This window comes from Platalea leucorodia (genome assembly GCF_965183815.1).
Source record: "Platalea leucorodia genome assembly, chromosome: 4".
Lineage (NCBI taxonomy): Eukaryota > Metazoa > Chordata > Aves > Pelecaniformes > Threskiornithidae > Platalea > Platalea leucorodia.
In genome coordinates this window covers 19,688,482-19,711,655 of record NC_138826.1, presented here as the reverse complement: position 1 = coordinate 19,711,655, position 23,174 = coordinate 19,688,482, and the positions used below count along the sequence as shown (strand labels likewise).

At 38.6% G+C, this 23,174-nt stretch overlaps 1 protein-coding gene across 6 annotated transcripts in view; it reads left to right on the top strand.

The window, feature by feature from the left end:
• The window catches only part of PCGF5 (polycomb group ring finger 5), a 74,852-nt gene extending 64,927 nt beyond the window's left edge, over positions 1–9,925 (top strand). For all 6 annotated transcript variants that reach the window (XM_082310007.1, XM_082310002.1, XM_082310004.1 and 3 more), the window contains one exon: positions 329–9,925. In XM_082310007.1, the coding sequence (XP_082166133.1) occupies positions 329–376 (48 nt within the window). In that variant the 3' untranslated portion in view covers positions 377–9,925. The remainder of the gene's footprint in view (positions 1–328) is intronic.
• The last annotated feature ends 13,249 nt before the right edge of the window (positions 9,926–23,174 follow it).

The following is a 23,174-nucleotide window of genomic DNA, read 5'->3' as shown; positions in this document are numbered from 1 at the left end:
GTTAGAGCACTTCAAGTATATATGTCATAAAACATATAAATCATTAAGTATATAAAAGCAGATGCAGGAATTTTATATTAATGACAAATAACTACAACTAGCTGACTTAGAGAATAAATATAGATTTGAAGTACAGGTATGGATTTAACTGTTGAAATGTATGGAATTATTTCATATAAATAAAACTGATTGCCATATACATGTGTCTTAGGGATAAGCTCTGGCTATTCTTAAGGCAATCTTTAATTGCATTTTCTTTGTATTTTTTATGAATTATGTCTTCATGTTTTCTTGTCTGGTTTTGTTGTTGTTTTGCTTTTGTTTTTAGTCTTACCCTATGGTACTTCAGTATCGACCTAGAATTGACTTCGGTTAGACCAAAGGGCCAGATCCCACTGAGATGAATCCTGCACTATTTGTTTACCCATCGACAGATTGCACAATGAATGGATGTGCCTGGATTAGGGGGACACAACCAGATTTTCAGCATGCAAATAAGGACATTGTCTTTCTTAAAATTGTCAGTTGCATCTCTGTTGTTTCTATTAGAGCAAGCCAAGTGCCATTCTGCTACTGAAATGTGCATAAGATATTTGTGTATCTTACGAGTGTGCTGCAAATCATAGCCAAAATCATGAAGTGTACAGTCAAGATTCAAAAACTATGGAATATTTTTGCTTGCGTGTTAGAAATTTTTTCTGGTCCTAATATTGATTACACTAGCAAAATGGCAGAGTGCTCATTCCATGTGGTGTTGCAGTTTCACACACTTACTATTTTACTGAATATTGTTGTTTAAATCATAGAGTACTGTACAAAGAACTAAGGATTATACCTTGAAAATATTTTGTATAGAAAATATATTTAGAAAAGTGGTGATTGGGCCACTACCTTTTTCTTGATAAGCTTCTCATGGGTCCAGGTATAGCTCACTCATGAGTGTGCAACGGTCCTTTTGCAGCGAATGAAGATTAATTACCTTTAACAAGAGATGTAGAACATGGTAATTCAAACCAGTAATTTTAAATCTTCTAAACAGATTCTGCTAATATTGCTTAAAAGCATCGCAGCCTTTGTGATTGCACTTTTCTGTGGTTTCCCTAAAGATTGGAATTTGGGATACTAGCTATTTTTGGAAAATGGCTTCTGGTCAGATTACATTTCTTCTAATAAAGCCTCCATAAAAAGGAAGTTAAAAATAATGTCAGTGTCTACGGAACAAATAAATTTCACTGTAAGATTCCAATCAAGGCAAAATTTTACATAATTATTGCCTTTCATAGTAAGCATTTCCGTTTAAGATTGGTTGGAGGTATATAATATGCTAAAACAAAAATAATACATAGCTTTAATTACATTATATCTCTCTTGTGACTATCTGGAGTTTAGAATTCGTTATAGAAATTTTCATTCATATTTCCACAAAAATAGAGGTAATGCAATACTGAAGATAAGCAGTCTGACCAAAATAATTGTTCAGGTCTTCTTTTTCCTGAGACCTGGTAGTGCTGGATTAAAAAGTGATTGTTGCCTTAGGTATTGCAAGCGTAATGGTTCTAGTATAGAATGTTTATTGAGGTTTCTGGTAATGTTGCAGGGAGCATAGTAATGCATATGTTTTCTGTAGTCTTCCGTTGTCTTTGCTCTGCTTAAAAGTCACTTGAGTTTTTCACTTCAAATTCTGTGGAGATACTTATAGTTCAGTACCTTTATGTAATTTCTACTATGTAATTTCACTGCTAGTATTGTAGATAACTGTTTACTTTCTTATGCCTTTTGCATACAGCAAAAAGGAACCAAATCAACTTTTCAGAAGCTACTAGAGAGTGAACTAATCATACTTAGATAAGACAAAGTGAAAATTCTATCTTGGGATCAAGTATAAAAGATAGATGCAAGGCTGTTACTCCTTTGTAAATTTTCATTCATGTACATTAGTATGTTTCTGTAGGAGAAGGAGGCATGCTGTGGATTAAATCTGGCCCCTTTAATGTTAGTAGGAGTTCTAACATTGATGACTTGAGGAATCCGTATATAGTCGGGTTAACGTCTACCATTGCACTCCAAAGCCCATATGACATGCAGAAATAAAGATGCTGTCGGTAGCAGTCTGTTTAGGAAACCTGCCATTGCAGGTCAAGGTTGCACATATTGTGCAGGTGCCAGTGAACCTGGGGAAGCAAAATGTCTAGGAAGCTGCTGCTCCTTTCTGCAGGCATAGTGTGCTGACTGGTGTAGGCACTGGTTTGCCCACACTGTAGATGAGGATTGTACGTGCTGGCTGCAGGAAGCGGTCGTCTTTTTGCCCACCCAGTCTATGATGTACTACGTGACAGAAACAAGAAGATACTCCATGTAGGGAGGGCTTTCCTTCTCTGCAGAGTCTCTAGGGAAAAACAGATTCATTGTGTATATAGAGGTCCTCCTCATGGAGCAGCTTGGAAGAGCAGAGCATGCATTCTAATTGCAAATCATTCTTCTCTTTAGTATATACAGGTTTTTTGTATGGTAGAAATAGGATATTATTTGTAAATATTTACATGCACATACAAATGACACCTTACAGTTTTTATATAGTTCACATGTTTTTATACCAGAATTTTCACTGTAGATTCACTTGACATAAAATGCCTGTTTCAGTTTATCACAAACCTAATGGTCGTACTCTTAAGCATAATTTCTGCTTGGTTCAGGGGACAATTTTTTTCTCAACAATTGCGCTTGCTGTTTTGACAAATTTGAACAGACTTGTTTTAAAAAGAGAAGAACACATTCTTTTTAATCCATTTTCAGTTATCTTGCACAGAAGTTTGCGTCGACCTAACAGGACCCCTGAAGTAGGACTACTTTGTATTGGCTTCTGAATGGCAACTAACAGAAGATTTGACTAATGACTTTCTGTATTCACAATTCAGAGAACCATGAATTCTTTTGATCAGGATTGGACATTGGTTTAATTCATGGTATTTTCTTGATGCAACTTAAAGCTAGATTACAGAAGGCAAATCTTCATTTTAAGCATGGAAAATACTGACAGATATGATTTAATGTTCCTAGCTGAAAATCGTGGCATTAAATGCGTATGATTTAGCCACCTACACTTTATGCATTTCTGATCTGATGGCACGGTGCCTGAGTGCTGTTATAGTTTAATAGTTTTTGTAGCAGTGAAGTGCCAGTGAAATACATATCTTAACTGGGCAGCTTGTATAACACAGGCGTTGCCTTCTTTACAGGAAATTTCTCTCCCGTATAGTACCTGTGTGCCATGTGTCTACAGATATGCGTATTTAATTCATTTGTGCCAATTCAGAATACCTGAACAGCACAGGAATATGAGAATGCCTGTACAGATTCCTGTGTGCCAAAGATGGGGTAAAGTGAAATGAGTACCTAAGCATTCCATTAAAACTGCACCATATGCCATCCTAGAGCAGATTGCTGTATACAGTCACACTTTCTGAGCATTTCCATGACAAAATGTCACCACTGCATGTTTGCAAAGAATAGGAATATAAAGTAAGTGTTGCTGCCACTGTGTTTCTATGGCTTTCCCATATTGGCAGTACCTAGCTGCAGAGGAATAAGACCTAAATAAATTCCACACTACTACCTAACCTTGCTGTCTCTCATTTAGCACATTTGGTGGTTTGGGTTTTTTTTTCCCCCTAAAAGTGAAAAACTTGTATCTGCTGTAACTCTGGGGTAACTCATTAATGAAAGTCATAAGGAACATTTTGTTGAGCGTAGCTGTATGCTGCATTTGTCTAGTAACAAACTGTAAGCTAGATTTTACACGTGAGATCCTATAGTACCTCAAACAATATGGAATTAGATGATTAATCAAGAAATGTATCTTCCATCATGCATTACTACACTGCTTGTAGCTAAGGGCCTAGTCCTGTAAGCGTATTTTTATTTGGATGAGATACCAAATAAGATTACTACAATAAGTGACTCATCACTATAGTAGGTACTGTTCATATGAAAGCTTCTGGGATTTGGGTCCTAGGAGTATGCAGCACTGTAAGTATATTGTGCATACTCAGCTAGCTTGCAGTTATTATGCAAAAAAAATTTATAAAAAGTATTATTTTGACTTTATGGAAAATGTTATATAATGCAAAGTGCCTGATTATTAATACAGAATACCTTTTAAGCCCATTATTTGCATTTGGCAAGGTAATATTTGCTTCTGTATTTTATCTATGGTCTGAATATTTTCAGCAAGAATATTTCATAAACATGCTGTATTGAGAAGCTTTCTTTCATGGGAAACAAGCAGAAAAAGAAATGTGTTCTGTTAGATAATTTAAAATTCAAAAAACCTATCTCAGTAGAAACTACGTGAAAAGAATTACTTTTATATTGAAATTATTTCATGTTCTGCACGAGGAGCCCTTGAATTCTGGATCTTGGTCTTTTTTTCCTTAGGCTCCAACAATTTGACTTGACATCTCTCTTGCACAGTTATCAAAAATAGTTTCAGTATATCTGCAGGAGAAGAGAGATTGATCACAGTCCCTTTAGATATAAGCTAGGCTCTTGTTCTCCACTGCAGACAAAGTGATGGTCTAGAGTTCCATCTCATCTCTCCCGTGTATAATTGTTAGACATGACTTTGTGAGAGAAGTAAACAATTTTCCTTCTCTGCCGTTTTCTAAAATAACAAAATAGGCCAGTGTTTAGTCCTTTAATTGAACCAATCACTGACTTGTATTGTTCCATTTGTGGGGGGTTTTTTACCTTTTTAGCTTAGTCAGGTACTACATCTGGTAGAAATATTAGAGAACAGAGTTGTTCAAAGCCCATCGTAAGTCTCAAAATAAACAGGTTGAGCCCTGTTTATAGAGGGGCTACATAAAACACTGGTCAATTACATGGACTGATCAAACTCATTTTTATCCTGGAAAAGACTAAAGGCAGTTAAGACTTACATGCCTATCCACAGCAAATACATGAAGATAGAGATGCTTAAATCAAGAGCTTGGTCCGGTTTCTTCACTTAACCTAGACAGGTTGAAGGCATCTGTTTGATTCCATCGAAAATGCACATATCATGCAGGATATTCCCCTCTCATTTTACTTCATGCTATGTTATTTTATTATTTATCTCAGTTAAAATGTCTATTCAGGCACCCCATGTCCTGCAGTTAATTCTAGGTTACGCATCCTTTGCCCGTTCCCATACCCCACCCCATTTCATGCCCAACAACATTGCAGAGTTATAAAGGAAAAATTGCACATGAGGAATCAGCTCATAGGTTTGGTTTGTCAGGCAGTTCTCCTGGATTTCAGTAAAGTTTTCACAGTTCTGCATTTTGAATCCTTTGTAGCCAGTTTGAACAAGGTAATACTTCTACAAAGTGTTCAGCTAAAGGCACTTGTTTGAGGAAGGATTGCAGTCTATTGGGCCATGTTCCAGGATGGATTCCAAGAGACAAGGGGATAGATTCACCCTTAAGGAAATGTGAAAAGCTTCCAACTGCTCATTTACCACTAGTTTTACCACATATGGGTAGTCTGGCCTTCAGACCGCAGCTGAAACATCTTTCTGTAGGAATGTCCTCTAAAACATGATCTTAAAATGGTAATATATTTTTCTTCATAGGCAGATCTACTTGTTGATTTTTATTTTTTTTTTAAACTACTGTCTACAGTGTCTGTAGATCAGATTAAAACATCAGATTCCAGAACAGGAACTTGATTAATTAATGAATTCCTGACACATTCTTCCATCCAAGGTATGTGCCATAAATCTTCTGAATTCAGGTAGCTTGCTACTGCAGTTGAGTAAGGATGTCGTTTCATTCTGTAGTAAGCAATTTAGATCCATGCGGTTGCAGAGCGTGGCAGTAAAACGGAGGAGCTCTATAGATGGGTGGAAAGATCCAGGCTACCTTTTGTACTTGCAGAAAGAGACCCAGTTCTGTAGGCTCAGGATGGAGGAGGCATTTTGGAATGAAAGATGTCTACAAGTGGAATTTTTTGTAATTACATTAATTTTAACCAAAGAGAGGCATTAGTTTGACTTTGCATGTTTATCTGAACCATGAGGCGTACTTTTCTTTGAAGTAACTTTTATGTGTATTTTTAGCAAATGCTTCCTTCTAACAAGGTTTAATAATGTGACAGTTGACAGGATGAGGTGAACAGAAGTAGTTACTGTGCATTTTCCTTTTTCCTCATGATAGTGAGTGGAAAGCAAAGTAAGAGTTGAGAGTAGGTTGCTATACAATATACAAAATTGCTGCAAGAGTAAAACGTTTGTGCTGCTAGTTAACGTACTGAGGTTTGTATTACAAATGAAGTTGTAATAAAGATGCTTATTATCAAAGTGCGAGGCACATATTTTATGATGGTGTTCTACTCCTAAAATTCTGTTTTGTATTATATTGAGTATAGTAGACATTGTTGCTGTTGTCTCATGAATTTTGATGCGGTAAAATGGAACACGCTCCCTTTTTACTGAAAAATATCACATACTAATTGATTTAAAATTACTCTTTGTTGTCAGATATTTAGTTTGTTCATAAAAAAAGTATTTTAAAATAAACTATTTTTATGGATAATCTAATTGCCTAATAGTTTTAAGGGACCTATTTAATACCAAAGGTAAAGCCACCCAGAAACTGACTTGGAGTAAGGCATCGACACTTTCCTGGAGTGCAGTGGTTAAGAGTTACACCTGGAATCAGTCAAGCAGAACTTAGCTGGTGGTAGCTGTCTGTGTCACCAAGCTAAAGGGTTGGGCATACCTAGCAGTTTCCAAAACAAAATAGAAAAGGAAAAAAACAACAGGAGTAGCATAAAGGTTGAGTTAACAGACCTAGAGTAGCTCTTGGAGTCATAGCTCATGTTCACAGAGAAAAGCACAAAGGCTTGCGTTACTGATGTGTCTGCTATACCTGGCTTGTGAGCTAATAAAAAAACTTCAGTGTGCTGTCAATCCTGTAAACCTTCCAAAGCACAAAATATTCACCAAGCTACTTTTGGGTTTTCTAGTTGTAGTTCAGTGATATTTTGGAGGGTGGAAAGGACAGACTTGGAGGATAATGAGAAGATGTTAAGTATGTTTTACAGATTTTTATAGATATTTTTTTAGCAAATGGCATTGCTGTCCTCAACGTGAGACCATTGATTAGCAAGAAGTCGATTATTTTACTTGTGCAGTATAAAATAGAAAGAATAAAGAAATCCAAATAGCTTGATTTCTTTTTCCAGGATAGTGATTAACTAAACTGGAAAGTAATAGGACAATTTAATTATTTAGCTGACTGAAATATTTCATTGTAAAAACTTACTGATCGTATTTTTTTTCTCAAATACAAGCTTCTTAGAATAAACATGAAGCAATGCATCGTTTTTTTCCCTTATTGCAGACTATTGACTATGGAAAGGAAAATATTTTGCGTTTTTTAAAATTAATGCAAAGCCTGAATTGTTGGATGTTCCAGGCTACCGAATAGATGATATAGAGTTACTCTCAATGGATTTTTTTTGGGATGGGGGCCTAAGTGTCCTTATATAAGCTGTGATCCAAGTTATGATAAGAAAGGAGCCTATGGTGAGCAGTAATAATGTTTTAATGCTTCCTTGCATTTGATCAGTAGTTACCAGTTTTTAATATAGCAGCCCTCACAGTACTTAGGAGCTCATAGAACATATTGTGATGTTATGTTGCTGATTTGTTTTAAAATATAAAATGTTTTAAGCTTTTTGTCAAAAGTGATAACATCATATTACAAATAAACCTTTTTGTGGTTGTAAAACTTAGCTTATAAATCATTCAAATTGAAGTGAAAAAACACAGGTCATTGTTAATGACAGTCTATCCTACTATTAAGAATATATGTATTTTTGTAAAGGAAAAGCACTTGTAGATATTTAATCAGTCCAATATCTATCTATGTTAATGTTTTGGAAAAAAAAAAAAAAGAAAACAAAATGCTGCTTAGAGTATCACATATTTTTATTTTTTGTGCTCAGATGCATTTTCTGTTGATTTATGGAATGTTTATTCTGTGTGAAGCTGTATGGTTAGTACAGCTGGGCTAAATGCATTTCTTACCTTAATCAATTGTATCTAACTATGATAATATATTTTCTGTCCGATCAGACAGCTAATTGCAAAACATAGACTGGTGGTGCTGTTTTTCATCTTTGATATTCGCTTCATCCTGCCTTATAACATTTCTACTTCATAATAATTGTAAAAAAAAGTAATATTTTTTTTCTGATGTTTGTGTTTCAGTGGAGGTTTCAGGGTATATTTGGTTATTCAGTTGAATCTTATTATACTTATAAACATTTTTATAAAATGGTGACAGAATTTTACATACAGTATTTAAAAAAACAGTTCCCCGTATGAAAAAGTCTGCCAGATTAGTCAAGTTCAATACTTACTTTCCTTCAAAGGAAACTACTGCTGGGAATATGCATGGAACATGATCGCGTCACTAAAGTTTCTGAGCACGTGTACAAATAGTGTTTTTTAAATTCAGAATAACTCATTTCTTGTAATATTTTGCAGCTATTTGAAACCTCACTCTTAGCTGTATTTTAATTCAACATAGTGCATTAACACAGTTTCAGGAAAAAAAAACAAAACAGTAAAGCAAAGAATTTTACTAAAGTACAGTAAAGAGTGGCAACCACATTTGTTTGTAGTTATTAGTGTACAATCCAAAATCTGTTTACTTATTTCAGTGGGATTCTACAGGGGTCTACTCCGTGGGCCTGATGCTGAGTTAAGCTCTTCAGCATAACCTCAGCGCAGCTACTTTCTTTAATTATCTGTGTAGCTAAGACTTGAAATGACCCAGAGTTCCCACTTGCTCACTGAATTTCCTTTTATGGGTGGCTAATATTGTTTAAATTTAATCTTATTATATTAACCTTCCCGTAAGTAAATAAGTTTTGCAACATTGAGTGTGTACACTAGCAGTAGAATTCAGTGTTATAAACTCAGCTGAGTAAATAATTGCATAATTGTCAAATTGGGGGAGAACTTTGCTCAGACTACGAACACTTGTAATGCCACTATCTCGTTAATAAGCATGCTTCACAGCGATCTGCAAGTGATCAGGTTTTGACGTGTTTTATTACTTGAATAGTTTCCATTTTTATAAGTTTTGTTAAGAGCTAATTTCTGTATTAATTCATTGGGGGTCAACATCTCAGGGTCCACAAAGTAGCAGTTTAAAAACTTAAATCCATTTGAGCGGAGTGCAATACCAGTATTGCAGTCTTGTATCTTTTAAAGAACCAAATAGGTTGTGTTTCGAAGTATTTAAAAAAACACTGTAAATTTCACCCAGTTCTACCAAAGGAATGTTTTGGCATTTATTTTAATCTGTGCTAAAATCCTTAGAAGTTGAGTGTGACCCTGGAAAAAATGAGACACCTCTAACTGAGTTAGCACTAGTGAGCAATTTTACAATTAGGTAAGGGAAGTGGTGGTGCTAGGGGGTTTTTTTGGCAAAACCCCATGGTCCTGCCTCTTGATATCGAGTGAAGTGCGCCTGTTCAAAGCTGTGTTGACATGTGTAAGCAACATTTATTTTAGAACAACAGCTCATGCAAACCCTGTAAATGGACCTTTTAGAATCTTATGTGTAAATGTATCTGATATGTAAAGATATTTCTAGTTATGTAACTACCTGTATGGCTCCGTACCGGTGATGTTAAACTGAGTGCTTCATGCTCATGTCAAGAATGTTCACAGCACCTTTATAACAGCTGATAACAAATGACAATTTGGTCTGACCCGTATGCTCTAAGATGCCTCTAGCCCAGTTGGATTAATTTTATGAAAAATCTAGATGAGCAAGAAGTATAACTAATCTGCTTACTAGCACTGAATTGCTCCTTTCTCAAAGCAATAAATATATTCATGTTGTAACATCTGTTGTGCAGCCTACAATACGAGTTGTTTTGTTGCATTGTTTCTATATAATTTATTTTGTGCAATAAAAAATCTCTGGTTTTATCTGACTTCTCTCTAGTTTGTAATAATATTTGAATTAAAACATTTACTAGCTTTATGTCTTAATTATGCAAGCATACTATCAACTCTCAGAAATGCAGAGTAGAAAATGGAATGCAGCAGTATTTTGCCTTACAGAAAAATCAGAATGTACTTACGTCGCCTAATTTTGTTCTTGTTAATGTCATAGAGAGTGTTACCATTAATTTTCGTGGGTGCAAAGCCTGCGTAACACTAAAGTTGACTGGATTTGTCACCCCATTTGTAAAATATAACCAGGTGGGTTACACAATGTGACTGTGTGTTTGAGGCTTTTTTTAAAAAGTACATTTCAGTGCTTAACGATCCCATAGAGCTTCTGCCACAGTTTTTTTTAAACCTAATTTCACTGCTTTTTATCATGTCAGATTTATTTTTTCCCTTTTGTTCTCTCCCTCTTTGATGTTTTTCTGAGTTAATATGATTTCAGTAGTATTTATTGTTCTGTGCACTTACCTTCTGATCACCCTTTATTATGTTGTTGGGGTTTTTTTAACTCTAAGGTAACGTAAAATAAATGTGCATGCAAATTGGAAGCTAGAGGATATCCTTATAAATGAGCCCTGGGTGTGAACTAACAGTCTTCATACTATATACTGCGTTATTGCGAAGAAAAACAGTGGAGGGAGAGCTGTTATTCAAAAAAACTCGTACTTTTACCCTGAGATGCTACTGTGAAGCCTGCAATACCACCGCATGAGATCTGAGACGTGGTTCAGATTTGGAAATGATAGAAAGGATTGCTGATTAAACTAAAATGACCTGAGAGAAATAGCATTTGGCATCCTCTTGTAAAATCCTTCTAGATGTTAGCCAAAGAAGACGACAATTGCTTGTGAACACAAATGTGAAGGTATATATAGTATATTGCAATATGTACGTATGATTAAATGAAACAAGTTTTCCATGAGGTTTGTTAGTGACATTGCAGTTTGCTGATACACAGGCAAAGAGCCGTTGTGGCACCACTGGCTGCTGTGTAACCTGTGCCGCAGAAGCAGTGCAGCCTCGCTGGCGTTCTGTGAACCTTTTTCATGTTGAACATTTGACCTCCAGATTTGTCAAAGGTCATAGACTAATATTTTCCCTTCTAAAAGTGTTTTGAGACTTAGGGTCACTCAGTGGAAAAAAAACCCAAACTTTACATAATGCTACTACATTCTTTATGAAACAGAAATTGAATCCTATTTAAGTGCAAAATTATGCTTCTAAGTAGGGAGCCATGTTTCCTCAAGCAAGATTTCCATTAAAAATCTTGCTGATTAAATTATTTTAAAGAATTACTTTGTTTCAGGTAGCTAAAAAGAGAATCATTGTGGGGGAAAAAACACATGCATAGGACTAGTAACAAATGCCTGATCAGTCATAAACCGGGATTATGTTTTATTGAAGCAGGAAGGTAGGTGGTGCACAAACAGCTATTTACATCAAGGGCACAGCATATGAATTTCCCTGTTAGAACTGTGATTCAAATTGCTTTCTATCCTGATTTTTTTTTTCCTCTTTTATTCCAGAGGAGAATATGCTATGCAACATCGTTATAGGCAAGAGTAATGTTTTTCAAAAGAAAAGTGATTTAGTAATCTAGTTTTCATTAAAGAAACAGAAATTTGCTGGCAGTATGTAATATGAGCACCTTGTTCCAGTGGCAGACTTCCAACATCTTCATTTGGAAAGAAGACTGCTGCATTCATAATTCATAAAAGCATTGGCATCTATCCCATTAAACTAACACAGGAAGAGAAAACATTCTTATATTCAAAAACACTCTGTCCATCCTTTCTAAACTATTTATAGGTGGAGTTCTAACTACAATAAGTGCATTTATAGATACGGAAAATAATTACAATAATGAACCTGTTCTTAAGAAAAGCTGTACTTAATGCCAGTTTGGGAGACACTTCAGCTTCCTTGGATTTAATGTCATTCTTTGGTGATAGAAGATGCGCAACAGGTATGTGTCAGTGCCCCTGCAGACTTCCAGTCCTGCTGCCAGTAGCCTCTACGGATTTTAATGTCCTAGTACATCTGTAGAACTGGCAGAGTTTGCTACTAGCCAAGTATTCTTCCTTTAATTTCTCTGTCCATGTCTTTCTCAAAGTGGTATGATTTTGTCTTGACTACTTTCAAAAAGGTGATTTATTCCCGTACTCCTCCCTATAACCTACTAAAAGTGATGCAGACATAAAGAGACTACTCTGTATGCTCCTCTTGTCCTTATGCTGCACCCAACATCAAGATTTCTGAAGATCTTAAAAAGTGGGCTCAGAAAGTTCGCTGCTGCTCCTGCGCTTTGCTGGTTTATGATGTTGAATTTGTAAACCACCTTATTACTAATCATGAAGAACTCCCAGCAAAAAAATGGCTTCGAACAGCAGATCTAATGGTCTCTTCTGAGACAGATAATGCATGACTTATGTTAAGAAATTAATTATTTACTTGTGATATAAGAGGCTACTTGCCTAATTCCACAAGACTCGCAAAATTCAACACAGTAACTTGAATCTGGTTCATGTGAACAATTTGACTGTCACCAGCCTTCATCTAAAAGAATTTTGTCATTGCAGAAAATGGCACTTGTTCTAGTGTACATCTAAGAAGTGCTAGCGTAGCTGAAAATAATGGATTTCCCACTATTTACCTTAAAAACTACTATATAGCATTGTGTATAGACTATATCTTAGATTTTATACTGCATATATTAAATAGTTCCCTAGATTTTCTATGGTACAGCATCCAGAATTGGCTATCTGGAGACCATTCATTTTCTCTAAGTTCTGGGATGTATCTGAATCCATTAAAAAGGAAAGAGAAAGGGATGTATTCCCAATGGGTAGCCCTTGGAAGCAAACAGCATCCAGAGTAGTACCTGTACTTCTATAGGTGTTCTTTCTTCATCTCCAGTGTTGATTGCATTATAATGTTAAACAGCAATTTTGCGGACTTCTTCTAGACCCTTTCAGCACATATTCGGCTCAGATTATTGTTCTCTGCTAATGAAAATCCCTGGAATGAGAAAAAAAGGCCTGGATCTGTACTGGTAAATAGTTCTGTAACTTGCAGCAGTCAACCTACCTCTCTTTTCATGTTCGGCTGATCGCCAGAATCTTTCTTCTTAGAATGAAAAGGTGCTTCCAGAGTACCTTATAAATAAATGAAAGGGCATTGCTAATCTGCTTGAGGTAAGCAATATGTAACTTGTTTTTCAATTTTTTAATAATTGCTATTTTGAAGAGCTCTCCGGCTAATACTCTGAGAGGATGAATGTGCGTATTCAGAGTATTACCCATCTAATTTGACTTTTTTTTTTATTTATTCACAGACATAAAATCAAAAATGTTTGGTCATTGTGACAGGCTAGTGGAAATTTGTGTTAATACAAGAATAAATAAATAAATAATGCCATAGCCTATTTAGAGAAGTTATACTATGAAGGACAAAATCTGCACTGTTCTTGTTTTCAGCCAAAGGCTGCTATAATTTAATTTTCTATACTTGCTGTGAAAACCACAAGGAATTATGTTGCAGCATGATAACAGCATGAAACCAAGGACGTGTTATGTAGATGCTTGATCCTATAAAAAGGCATGTGCTTAAAGCGTACTCACATGTGTAACATGCAGCATGTGCACATAGGCTTTTAGTGATGCTGTTGTGGGAATATGAATTGGCCTACTGGTAGCATGTTCTCTGTTCATTTTACAGATTGTATCTAAAACAAGAAAATCACCTGGAAAATAGATGCCTACCATGTCAAAGGAATCCAAAGTGCTTTGTAGGTTATGTATTTAAAACATACACATGCAGGAGTGACTTTGCCATGGCAACGTGGCCATAGGTGAAAGTAGAGTAGAGCAACTTAGCACAATAAAGTAATTCAGCTGCAACTGCAAGATAAGTTTTCAAGGTAACAGTAATATGAAATCAGAATTCACACCTAAATCTATTCAGGTCTGTCCCCTGACTTTGGAGAAAAGTGCCCAGAAAAACTCTTTCAGTGACTGCACATGGTGAGCGGCTTACCATCTGCATTCAGCCTTGAAACACTCTTATTTCTGCCTGCAGCTCCCGGCCAAGACCTATTCTATGGCAAACAAATTCTCAGGAGTAAAAAAATTCTTTCATCAGGAAGCAAAGTGAGATGCTTTATCACTATGAGCCTTAATATAGGTTCATTTCCCAACATGGGGAATCTACAATAATCACTGCTTAAAGAAGCTGAAGAGAGGCTAAATTCTTTTAAGTTCGTCATAGTATCTGCTAGATTTTGAGAAGACGGATGTGGTAGGAGAGACTAGTTGTCTTTCCAAGGGAGAGGGCTGTGTACTCATTTTCTTTATTCTGATGTCATCTGCTGCTAGTCACAGGAGGAGACTGGCTAAAGCCAAAGTTGAATAGCCTGTAAGAAAGTCAGCTGTAGTTCTCAGCTCTCTCAATTGCCCAACAGCAGGTGGGGCCAAGAATTTCCAAAGATGTAGCACCAGAGATAGCACCATGCAGAGGAAATTGCTCAGCACGCCAACAGAAGGGAATACCGGGCAGCCACCCCACGGAGCAGGAACCAGTTGAGTGCAAGTCCCGTAGCTGCGTTGGTACAGCACTGTGCAAGCTATCAGAAGCTCTGTGCAATGAGTGTGGAAACTGGCAGCAGATAGGCAGTGGCTGTGGGTTTTGAGCCGAGGTACCAGCTCGGGTCGTTGCTAGACAGGCTACCTTTACACCATGCTTCGTTGTATACAATATGTTTGTGCATGGGGTATATATAAAAAACTGTATTTCAAAGTATATTACCTTTCCCCAACAAATACCTTTTTAATATCACCCATCTTTATAACTGCTGCCAAGCCACGCCTCAGGTTAAAATAGGTGACCAGCAGATATGACTATGTTTCTTAAATGTCCTCACATTTTACTACTAGGAAGCTTAGACTTAGTTCCAGCTACTGTTAGCATTGACTTACTAAAGAATTTGACTTTGGAAAAAGTAGAAGGGTATCCTAGAGCCTTACTATAGAATTACGGACAGAAAAAACGTTGTCCTAGCTATGGCAGAAGATAGGAGGCTTCTTGGTGTGGCCATCAGCCTGAGACTGAGGCTGTGAAACCCAGTGCAAGACTCAGTCTGTGGATTCACAGGCTTCTTGTTGCTAAATACTTGGGGAGCATAGGTCTTGGGAAAGGAAAGCCACCTGTTGTGAAGCAGCTCTATTGTCTGGTCTGCTTTTATTTGCCCACAAGCAACCACTGGAATAAGAACATTTATTTTGGAGGGGTAGTGATGGAAAATAATGTGGTAAGGAGTGCACAGTTGTGAATATAAATAAAACATTTCTGTGAGAAAGTAAGCACTAGATAGTGCTTCGTATTATTAATAGCTTCTAAGAAAAGATACCATGTCCCAAGAGCAAAAGCATAGTGGGTTGTAGCCTGCTGCTAAGAGAACTTATCTAAATGTAGTCCACACAGAGGCTGACGATTGTTTCCATTTACTCTGAGAGTCAAATGTGTTTTCTTCCACTCCAGTACAGGATCAATTATACACATCTCTAAAAACCTACAGGTACAAGCACCTCTAATGCAACAGACCACAAGGCACATATACATTTCTAATCTGAGGAGCTGAAGCTGAACTGAATCTCTATCTATTCATGCATCAGTAATACTTAGAAAAGGAGGAGAAACCCAGCTTTGCTGAGTGATGACCCGTGAAGGTTGCATTAAGAATGCTCAAAGTGTCATAGATCCCTTCCAAGCAGCACTTTAGATGCTCCAGTTGTTCTTCTACAAAAATCACAAAGAGAGGTGGCAAGAAGATTTTCCCTGTCTTCCATGAACATGTGAGCAAGCCAGCAATGCCCAGATGCCGAAGTGATTCTGAGTAAAAATGGGGAGCAGCAACACAGCACGCAGCTGACTGCTATCAGCAGAGCAATGTGGATCTATGCAAGGCCCGGGTTCCAGAGTGGGACACGGAGAAAACAACAGAGGTGTCCATCCCAAGGAATGGGAGGACAAGTTCCTCCAGAATTAGATGGATCGAGGCTTGTTTAGCTTTCACCCACACCCAGTACTTTTGTCAAGGGTGGAATGCATCTGGACAGTTTTTGCTTTGCATTCAAAGAAAAATTGCTTTTTGACAATTTCCCAAAAGCCCCAGGTATTTTTTTTTTCTAAAGTTAATGGTAAAACCCGATACTGGAAGGCCAGAAAGCAAAGCTCATCCCTTAGCACTGAGAGACCTTCAGTGGCATGGAGAGACTGCAAATGTGACAGCAGCAAAGGAAGAGGGTTCTGTGATTGGAAGATGTGTTATTAAATAGAAAGACTACAGAAAATTTAAAAAAATAACCCACTGGGTTGTACATCAAAGTAGAAGCTACGGAAAGCAGAATTAAAAAAAAAAAAAAAAAGCTGGTTTTATAGATGTTCTCCTTGTTCATTAATATCTGGCCTTTTTCCTGCACAGAGACAATAGCTGAGCCCTAAGCTGTTAGCACAGAATTTACTGCTGTTGATGATCAGTCCAGAACAGCCGCTCCCTGGGTTCAGTTGTGTCCAAGTCAGGATTTTGAACTGTAAATAATACCTTTACAGTGGTTAGGCAAAAACTAAGCTTAAATGCAGGAGACAGCTGCTGTAGGTCAGCTGTGATAGCTGGGGAGGTGGAGAGATTAAGGTCTGGAAACTCCATCTGTGTGCAGTCTGTCATCAGTCCTGACCTTGAGGAGCCTGGTGTTAGTTAAGTAGGGTGACTCCATACCCAGGCAGGATGAGACACCAAACACTACTTTGCAGCTCTAGCTCTCTTATGTGGTAAAGATTTCTACAAACATCCTTAATCTCCAGGATCTATTATTTTCAACAGGTGAGGTGAGGCAGCTGGACTCTTCTGATAGCATTTATGCTAGGCAGTTATGTAGAAAAACTAAGGTAAATTGATCTGAAACTCTGCTGCCCTGTGATAAGCAGAACAAAGAGAGCAAAGCAGTTATTCATCTTCAGGAGCTGTTGGTAGGAATGTGCTGGACATTCATGTTTTAAGCTCACTATACACGTCACAGGTATTTGTTTAAATTGCAGAAGGATTTTGCTCACCATCTTTTGTTATCAATTCAGTTCAAGCAGCCAATGGGTACGTGAAGCCATGAGCTTTTGCCATTAATTTTACCAGCAACAGTGACTATTCTGTCTGCTCTCCACACCACAAGTCCCATCTGAGAAGCCAGCTGCGTTGTGTTACCAGTTTCCATTCTTTCAGGTTTGGATCTCCTATCAAATCAGGTGCTGACTTATCAGATCTTACAGAAGATTCTCCTCTGTTCATCATTAAAATATCTTTGTCCTTTCAATAGCAACAGCTCTGCTTGAAATCACTGTGGTTAATTTCTTCGCAACCGGCTCTCCTGGTGCTGGTTGTGTCAGCAGGATGGAAATCGCTGCTAAACCAGCAGTCGCAGGTATGTGCAGTTGCTAAGGTCTGAATGCAAAGCTGTCTTAGTCCTCAACCGCTCCTTCCTTATTAGCACAACAGAGTAGAGGCCGCCCCTACTCTGGAAAATTCCCGTCCCACCCGTGTGAGGTGGCACCAACCCACAGGGGGTTTCGCAGGCAGCTGCAGCATCCCCCACCCGGCCTCTGCCCTGACTCATGGGGCAAGTTAGTTGATTTGCCCCCCTCTGCCTTTCAGCTCACAAGACTCCCAGGAGATAAACCCCTGGGAGATGGGCTAATTTTGTCTCTTAAATGGTGACACCTGTAACATAAATAGTGCCCTGCAGTGCCTAAGGTAGTGAGACCCCCGATGCCGCAGGGACAGGAGAGTTATTTTAGGCATGTGAATAGATCTATTCTACAAGTGCCCTGGTTAGCCACACTCGCTTAAGAATGCATTATTATTTTCTTTTTATCCTGGTAAATAGATAATAGGTAGATAGATCAGTTTCTCCTTTCATTCTCTTTCCTGTTGTCATTATTCAGTGTTTTTTCCTTGGTTTTAGCTTTAGGCTTACAATCAGTGGTCCCAGTTCCTTCACACCCCTCTTACATTATGCTTTACATACTGCAAGGATGGATGCTCTACATTGGTATTGCATTTCTGAGTAATTTCACGATGTCTGTTTTGCCATGAAATCCCCTTCTCCATAACCGAGGGCTTTTTCTTCTTTTTTCTCCCTGTGCCTCCTGCCTCTGTGGAGACCTGCTTCAGTTGTTAACCTTTCTCGATGTTATGCCTGAGAACAACTGTAATTTTTCTTTTTTTCTTAAACATCAAATTTAAACCTTCATTTTTCTGTCTTCTTCCAAACTTTACATAAGGCCAGCTAACACACTCACTAAATCCTGCCTAAGGGTGCCAGTGCCCCTTCTGCCCGAGTGTGACTCCCAAGGAAATTCAAATCAGGGCCAACTTCTCTGTTGCCTTTGCCAACATGTTAGGATCAGGGAGATTGTATGCGGCAGGAATTTGGACAAGGTAAGACCCTTCTGGAGGAGAACCTAATTCTAAGCTGTCTCAGTTTAAGTCTGGACTTGCTCCACGAACACCATGTTCATGTAAAGCAGATTAGATAAGATCCCAAGATCCTTTTTTTAGTATATGCGATATTGAACATGATTTCTCTCATTGCAAACAAAAGAGATATAAAAAGAGTGTTGTTGTGTATTTTCCTCCTGTGATTAATGCTATTGTGCATTACTTGCCACAGGTTGCAGGTTTGCAAAAACAGACCCTGCTCAAGAAGTTTTGAGGGTCTTCCCAGTGGCATCCATACCTACGCTGAAGTAACACAGCTGCAGGATTTCCTCAGGATCTTCAGGTAAGTCTTTGCTCCCTTTCCAGTGTGGACCTTCTCCTGGGACGAAACAAGGCAGCGAGACAAGTGCCTCTGTCCCACCGGGCTGGCTGCAGAAGTGCGGTAATTTGTGCTATACGCAGAGGACACCTAGTTAGGGTTAATGGTCACCTTTGAATTTGTTTTGACAGGAAAACAATATTTATAGTAGAAGTGGGTTAACTGTAAACATAGTGAGAATGGTCCAGAGCTCATCACTGCTGTTTATTAATCTTTCAGTAGGCTAATTAAAGCAGCAGAACATGGTCTTGCTCTCTGCATTGCTTCCTACTATAGAGAAAGTATTAATTTCACCCTTAGCTGCAGGAGGACATTGGCAAGAGATGTTTGGATCTGAGTAGGTTTCTGGCTTTGTTTTAGTCTGTTTCTGAACATCTGCTGGGGTGGGTGGCTGCTTCAGGGGCGAGTGAAAATTAACTTTATTGATTGAGTAATTTCCTTTATGAAGGATCTGAAGGGGATGGCTGCCTGCAGAAATAATATTTGTTAAATGGCTGTATTTGGAATATGAGTCAGTGAGAAAATAGCATGCAAATCCCCCAGCTTATCTCCAGCACGGAAAGAACAGAGACATGCTAAGAAAGGGGGAGAGATGCTGACTTGGAGATGCCAAGCTAAAATGACCCTAACGGGAACTTTGTTTCATTTTGAACTGAAAAATCAATTAGGAAAATGTTGGCACTGCCCATTTCAAATGCTAAAACTTTTTCCTAATGAAAAAATTTGCACCAAAGTAATTGTCCACCTGCAAAATATTTTTAAGTTCACAAGTGTCCACTCATGCTGGGTATTTAAGATTTTGCAGCTCTATCCTTTACCTGCCCTCACCTACTTTTTCTAGAAAAAAGACCTAACAGAGAACACAATGATGCGTTTAAGGTATGAATAATAAAAGAAAGAGAAAAGAAATATCTTTGTGTGGTATGAACTACATCAGCATAATACACAAGGCTGGCGAGGCCCCAAAAAATTAAAATAAAGTATCCGGCAAAAAAATCCTTGGGTTTCAGACAGCTAGGCAGCAGCCCATCTAATTAGCTACTGTTACCATCTCTTTAGCAGCTTTGTCACTGCTGACCTTTCTCATTTACTGTGAGTCTTTGTAGAGGACATTTTCCACAGTCTTTTGTCCTGGCAGCTGGCTCTTTAAACCCAGGAGCAGACTGAAATAGTTTCTACCTTCTACCAGTTCATGGGTTTCTTGAGTCTCATTTTCTCTTGTGTTCCTGAAGAGATGCCATGGCCTCTCCTGGCTTTGTGTCGATGTGGGCTTGGAGTGACTGCTAGGGAAATGGTAATGCTTGTTATTTAGAAACCTTGGGAGAGGTGGAAGGGGAGAGGAGACAGGCAGCAATCTGATCAGAAATGCAAAGTTACATCTTTGCTTTTGTCCTTAGCCCTGGGACTGGGGTGGGAAGTGGTAGATGGAACAATATGAAATCTGGTATTCACTGAGTAAGCTTTTAAAACTCATGCATTAGACTGGGAGGCTGCCTGTGGAACAGAATAGCTCTGCACTGATGCAACAGAAATGTTCCCTGCCAGAGCTAAAACCAAAACAGCTCAGCACCAGAGAGGGGTTTGCAATAAGATGCTGTGGGGTCCGGCAGCCACTCTGGAGGTGCTGTGGGGACCACTGTGCTCAGGACTGCCACATCCTGGGGAGCCCCCGAGCTACACTAACAGCTGGGAAATGCTTTGAGGCCTTGGGCTGGAAGGTATAAAAGGTTTACAATAGCGTTACTCGTTTTCACTGCAAATGCCTCCCCACCTTACTGTGCGGTATAGACATCTCTAACATCAGTAATACTCCTCTTGTGAAAAAGCCTGCAGCAAGCAAAGCAAGCCATCCAGGTATCTGGGGCTTTGCAGAGCAAATACGCAGCACCGGGAGGGACCGGGTGATCTGGCTGTGCCCCGGCGTCAGCACATGTCCTCCTCTCCTCTCTTGGTAGGCACTGCTTTGCCTCACATCCATGCTCCTCTCCATGAAACTGTTGTGCAATCGGGAGAAAGTGGAATACAATCTTTTAAAAATACTTCTATTTATCATCGTCTGATACCAACGTTATTTTCCTTCCCCACTGATGCCAGATAAAACACATACTACATTAAAGCAAATGAAAAACTCCTGAGTCTCATCTGTGACATGGAGTATTTTCCAGTCCACCTGAAAACTCTTATCTCTGGAGTGGTTTTGCTGTATAATTTTTCAAAGATATAAGTTCCAAAGGTTATTACAGGACACCAGTTGATCAGAGCAGTATTGAAGTATAGCACTGCAAATACGAGTGGCAAAAGGAGGACTGTAAGGTGTGACACATGCACAAAGCAAGCTGCAACACAGCAAACTATAATGGGACATGTGGTGGCCCTTCGTTAGGGGATGGGGTTGTCACGAAGACAAAACATTTTAAAAATATGACTCCCTACGTGTCAGAGGACATTAGCTCTGGCCAGTGAGGGTTTCGGCAACTCTTTAAAAGATGATCCTCCTAAGAATAATATTTAAACCCTCTATTTACAGTAAGGGTTGTGTTCTGGCCCTGGACTGCAGAGCGTTGTTATGCTTGTTGTGTTTGCCTTATTAAAAGATGCATGTGTCACCCTCATGTCCTAGTGAAATAAAAATTAGGTTATTTCCTTCTAGCTGAAGCTTCCTCTGTGTCTTAATTGGATGTATTCTAATTTGCCTTGTGAGGTTGGGGAAGAGGAACATGCTGTGCAGAAAATCCTGCCCGGTCCCGGTCGTGTAGGAGGTCTACTGAGCAGGCTGCTAAGATTGTTCGCTCCCTTGATCGGCCCCGGAGTCCCCATTTCAGTACCCATCAGCTTGCAGAAGAGAAAATGATTAAGCGTTGCATAAAAAGTTTGCACAGTACTTACAGACGGATGAAGATCTGCACTATTGTATGTAATGTAACACAATTATTTAAATGGCCAGCATGTTTAGAAATTCCTAAAGTCTTCCACTGACTTTTTTCCACAGGCAGCATATTGAGAATTCGAAGTAGGTGTTGCTAGTGCCCTTTTTATTCTAGCCACATTACCTTGAACTGAACCCTTTCTGTTAGACGCTAGCTATAAATTAGCTAGCTCCTGCACTGGGGGTGTCTTAGGGAAGTCAGACAAGTATCAGTTCTGATCTCTCTTCCAAAATGGCAACCATTAATCTGCTTTGGCATTGGATTCGGTGTAGAGGATGGAGTCAGTTACACCTGTACGAACAACGTCAAACAACGCTGGACTCACTGCATTTCCTGCAGTAGATTTGCTCTGTACGGACTTCAACAGTGGCACAAATGACTCTTGTTGAGTTGACCACAACTGGTTCCATAGGCAAGAAGCAAAATCCCACCTTTTAAAAAAAAAAAAAAAAACAAACACTTAAATGTCTTTCATCCTGCACTCTGGTGTATTTGGGCTTACTTCCAGTAGGAAGACCAGCAATACTTTTTTTTGTTGTTTTAAACAAGTGCAGTTATTGACAAATAGATTAATTTAGTGGTAAGGCATTAAAACGGGGGGCTGAGGAGGAGGCTGAGCTTATTTCAGAGGAGAACAGAGCTAAGGGGGGTGGGGTTCTTTATCCTGGAGCAGAAAGACTTGGGAGGATCTAACTGCTGCCTTCTGCTACCAAAAGGGGTGTTAGAGAGTTAAAAGAGGTAATTTCAGTAAACAGAAACTTCATTAAATACTAAAATTCTTTGCAGGCAGAGGAAGAGGGACTGTCACTGAGGTTACGCGGTACTGAGAATTAGCATATGCCTGCGTACTGGTAATACCTGTTCACTGCTAGAAGAAAGCCAGCTTAAGTAATGTTCACCACATATTCACTTCTTGGACAATATCTGGGGTTTTCAGCATTCTTGCGATTTCTGAACACGTATTGTGTCCTCAGAGTTGCTGTCCTGACAGTGGGTGGGGAAAAAATAAAAAGCTTCAAGTTAGAAGCCTGAGTTTCAAGGGAATTGTAAATGTCTCAACGAATTTCAGTGGATCTTTAAGAGAGCAAAATGAGAGACTACTCCAATGCGTCTGTGTAATCAATTTCAACATTTATGACTCAGACTATGAAACATGCAATGCTGAATTATTCACTCTGGGCCAAGAAGAAAAATAAGGCAGTGAATCTTATCATACCGTGATGTGTTATTACAGGACAGCGGTGGTATGTTGAACTTCTAAAAATCCTGTTAGTGTAAATTAACTGAAAAGTAGCAAAACATAACAGACTTGGCTTTTGGACATATACAATTTAATTTCATAAATTGTTTTTTAAATTGCACTTTCCT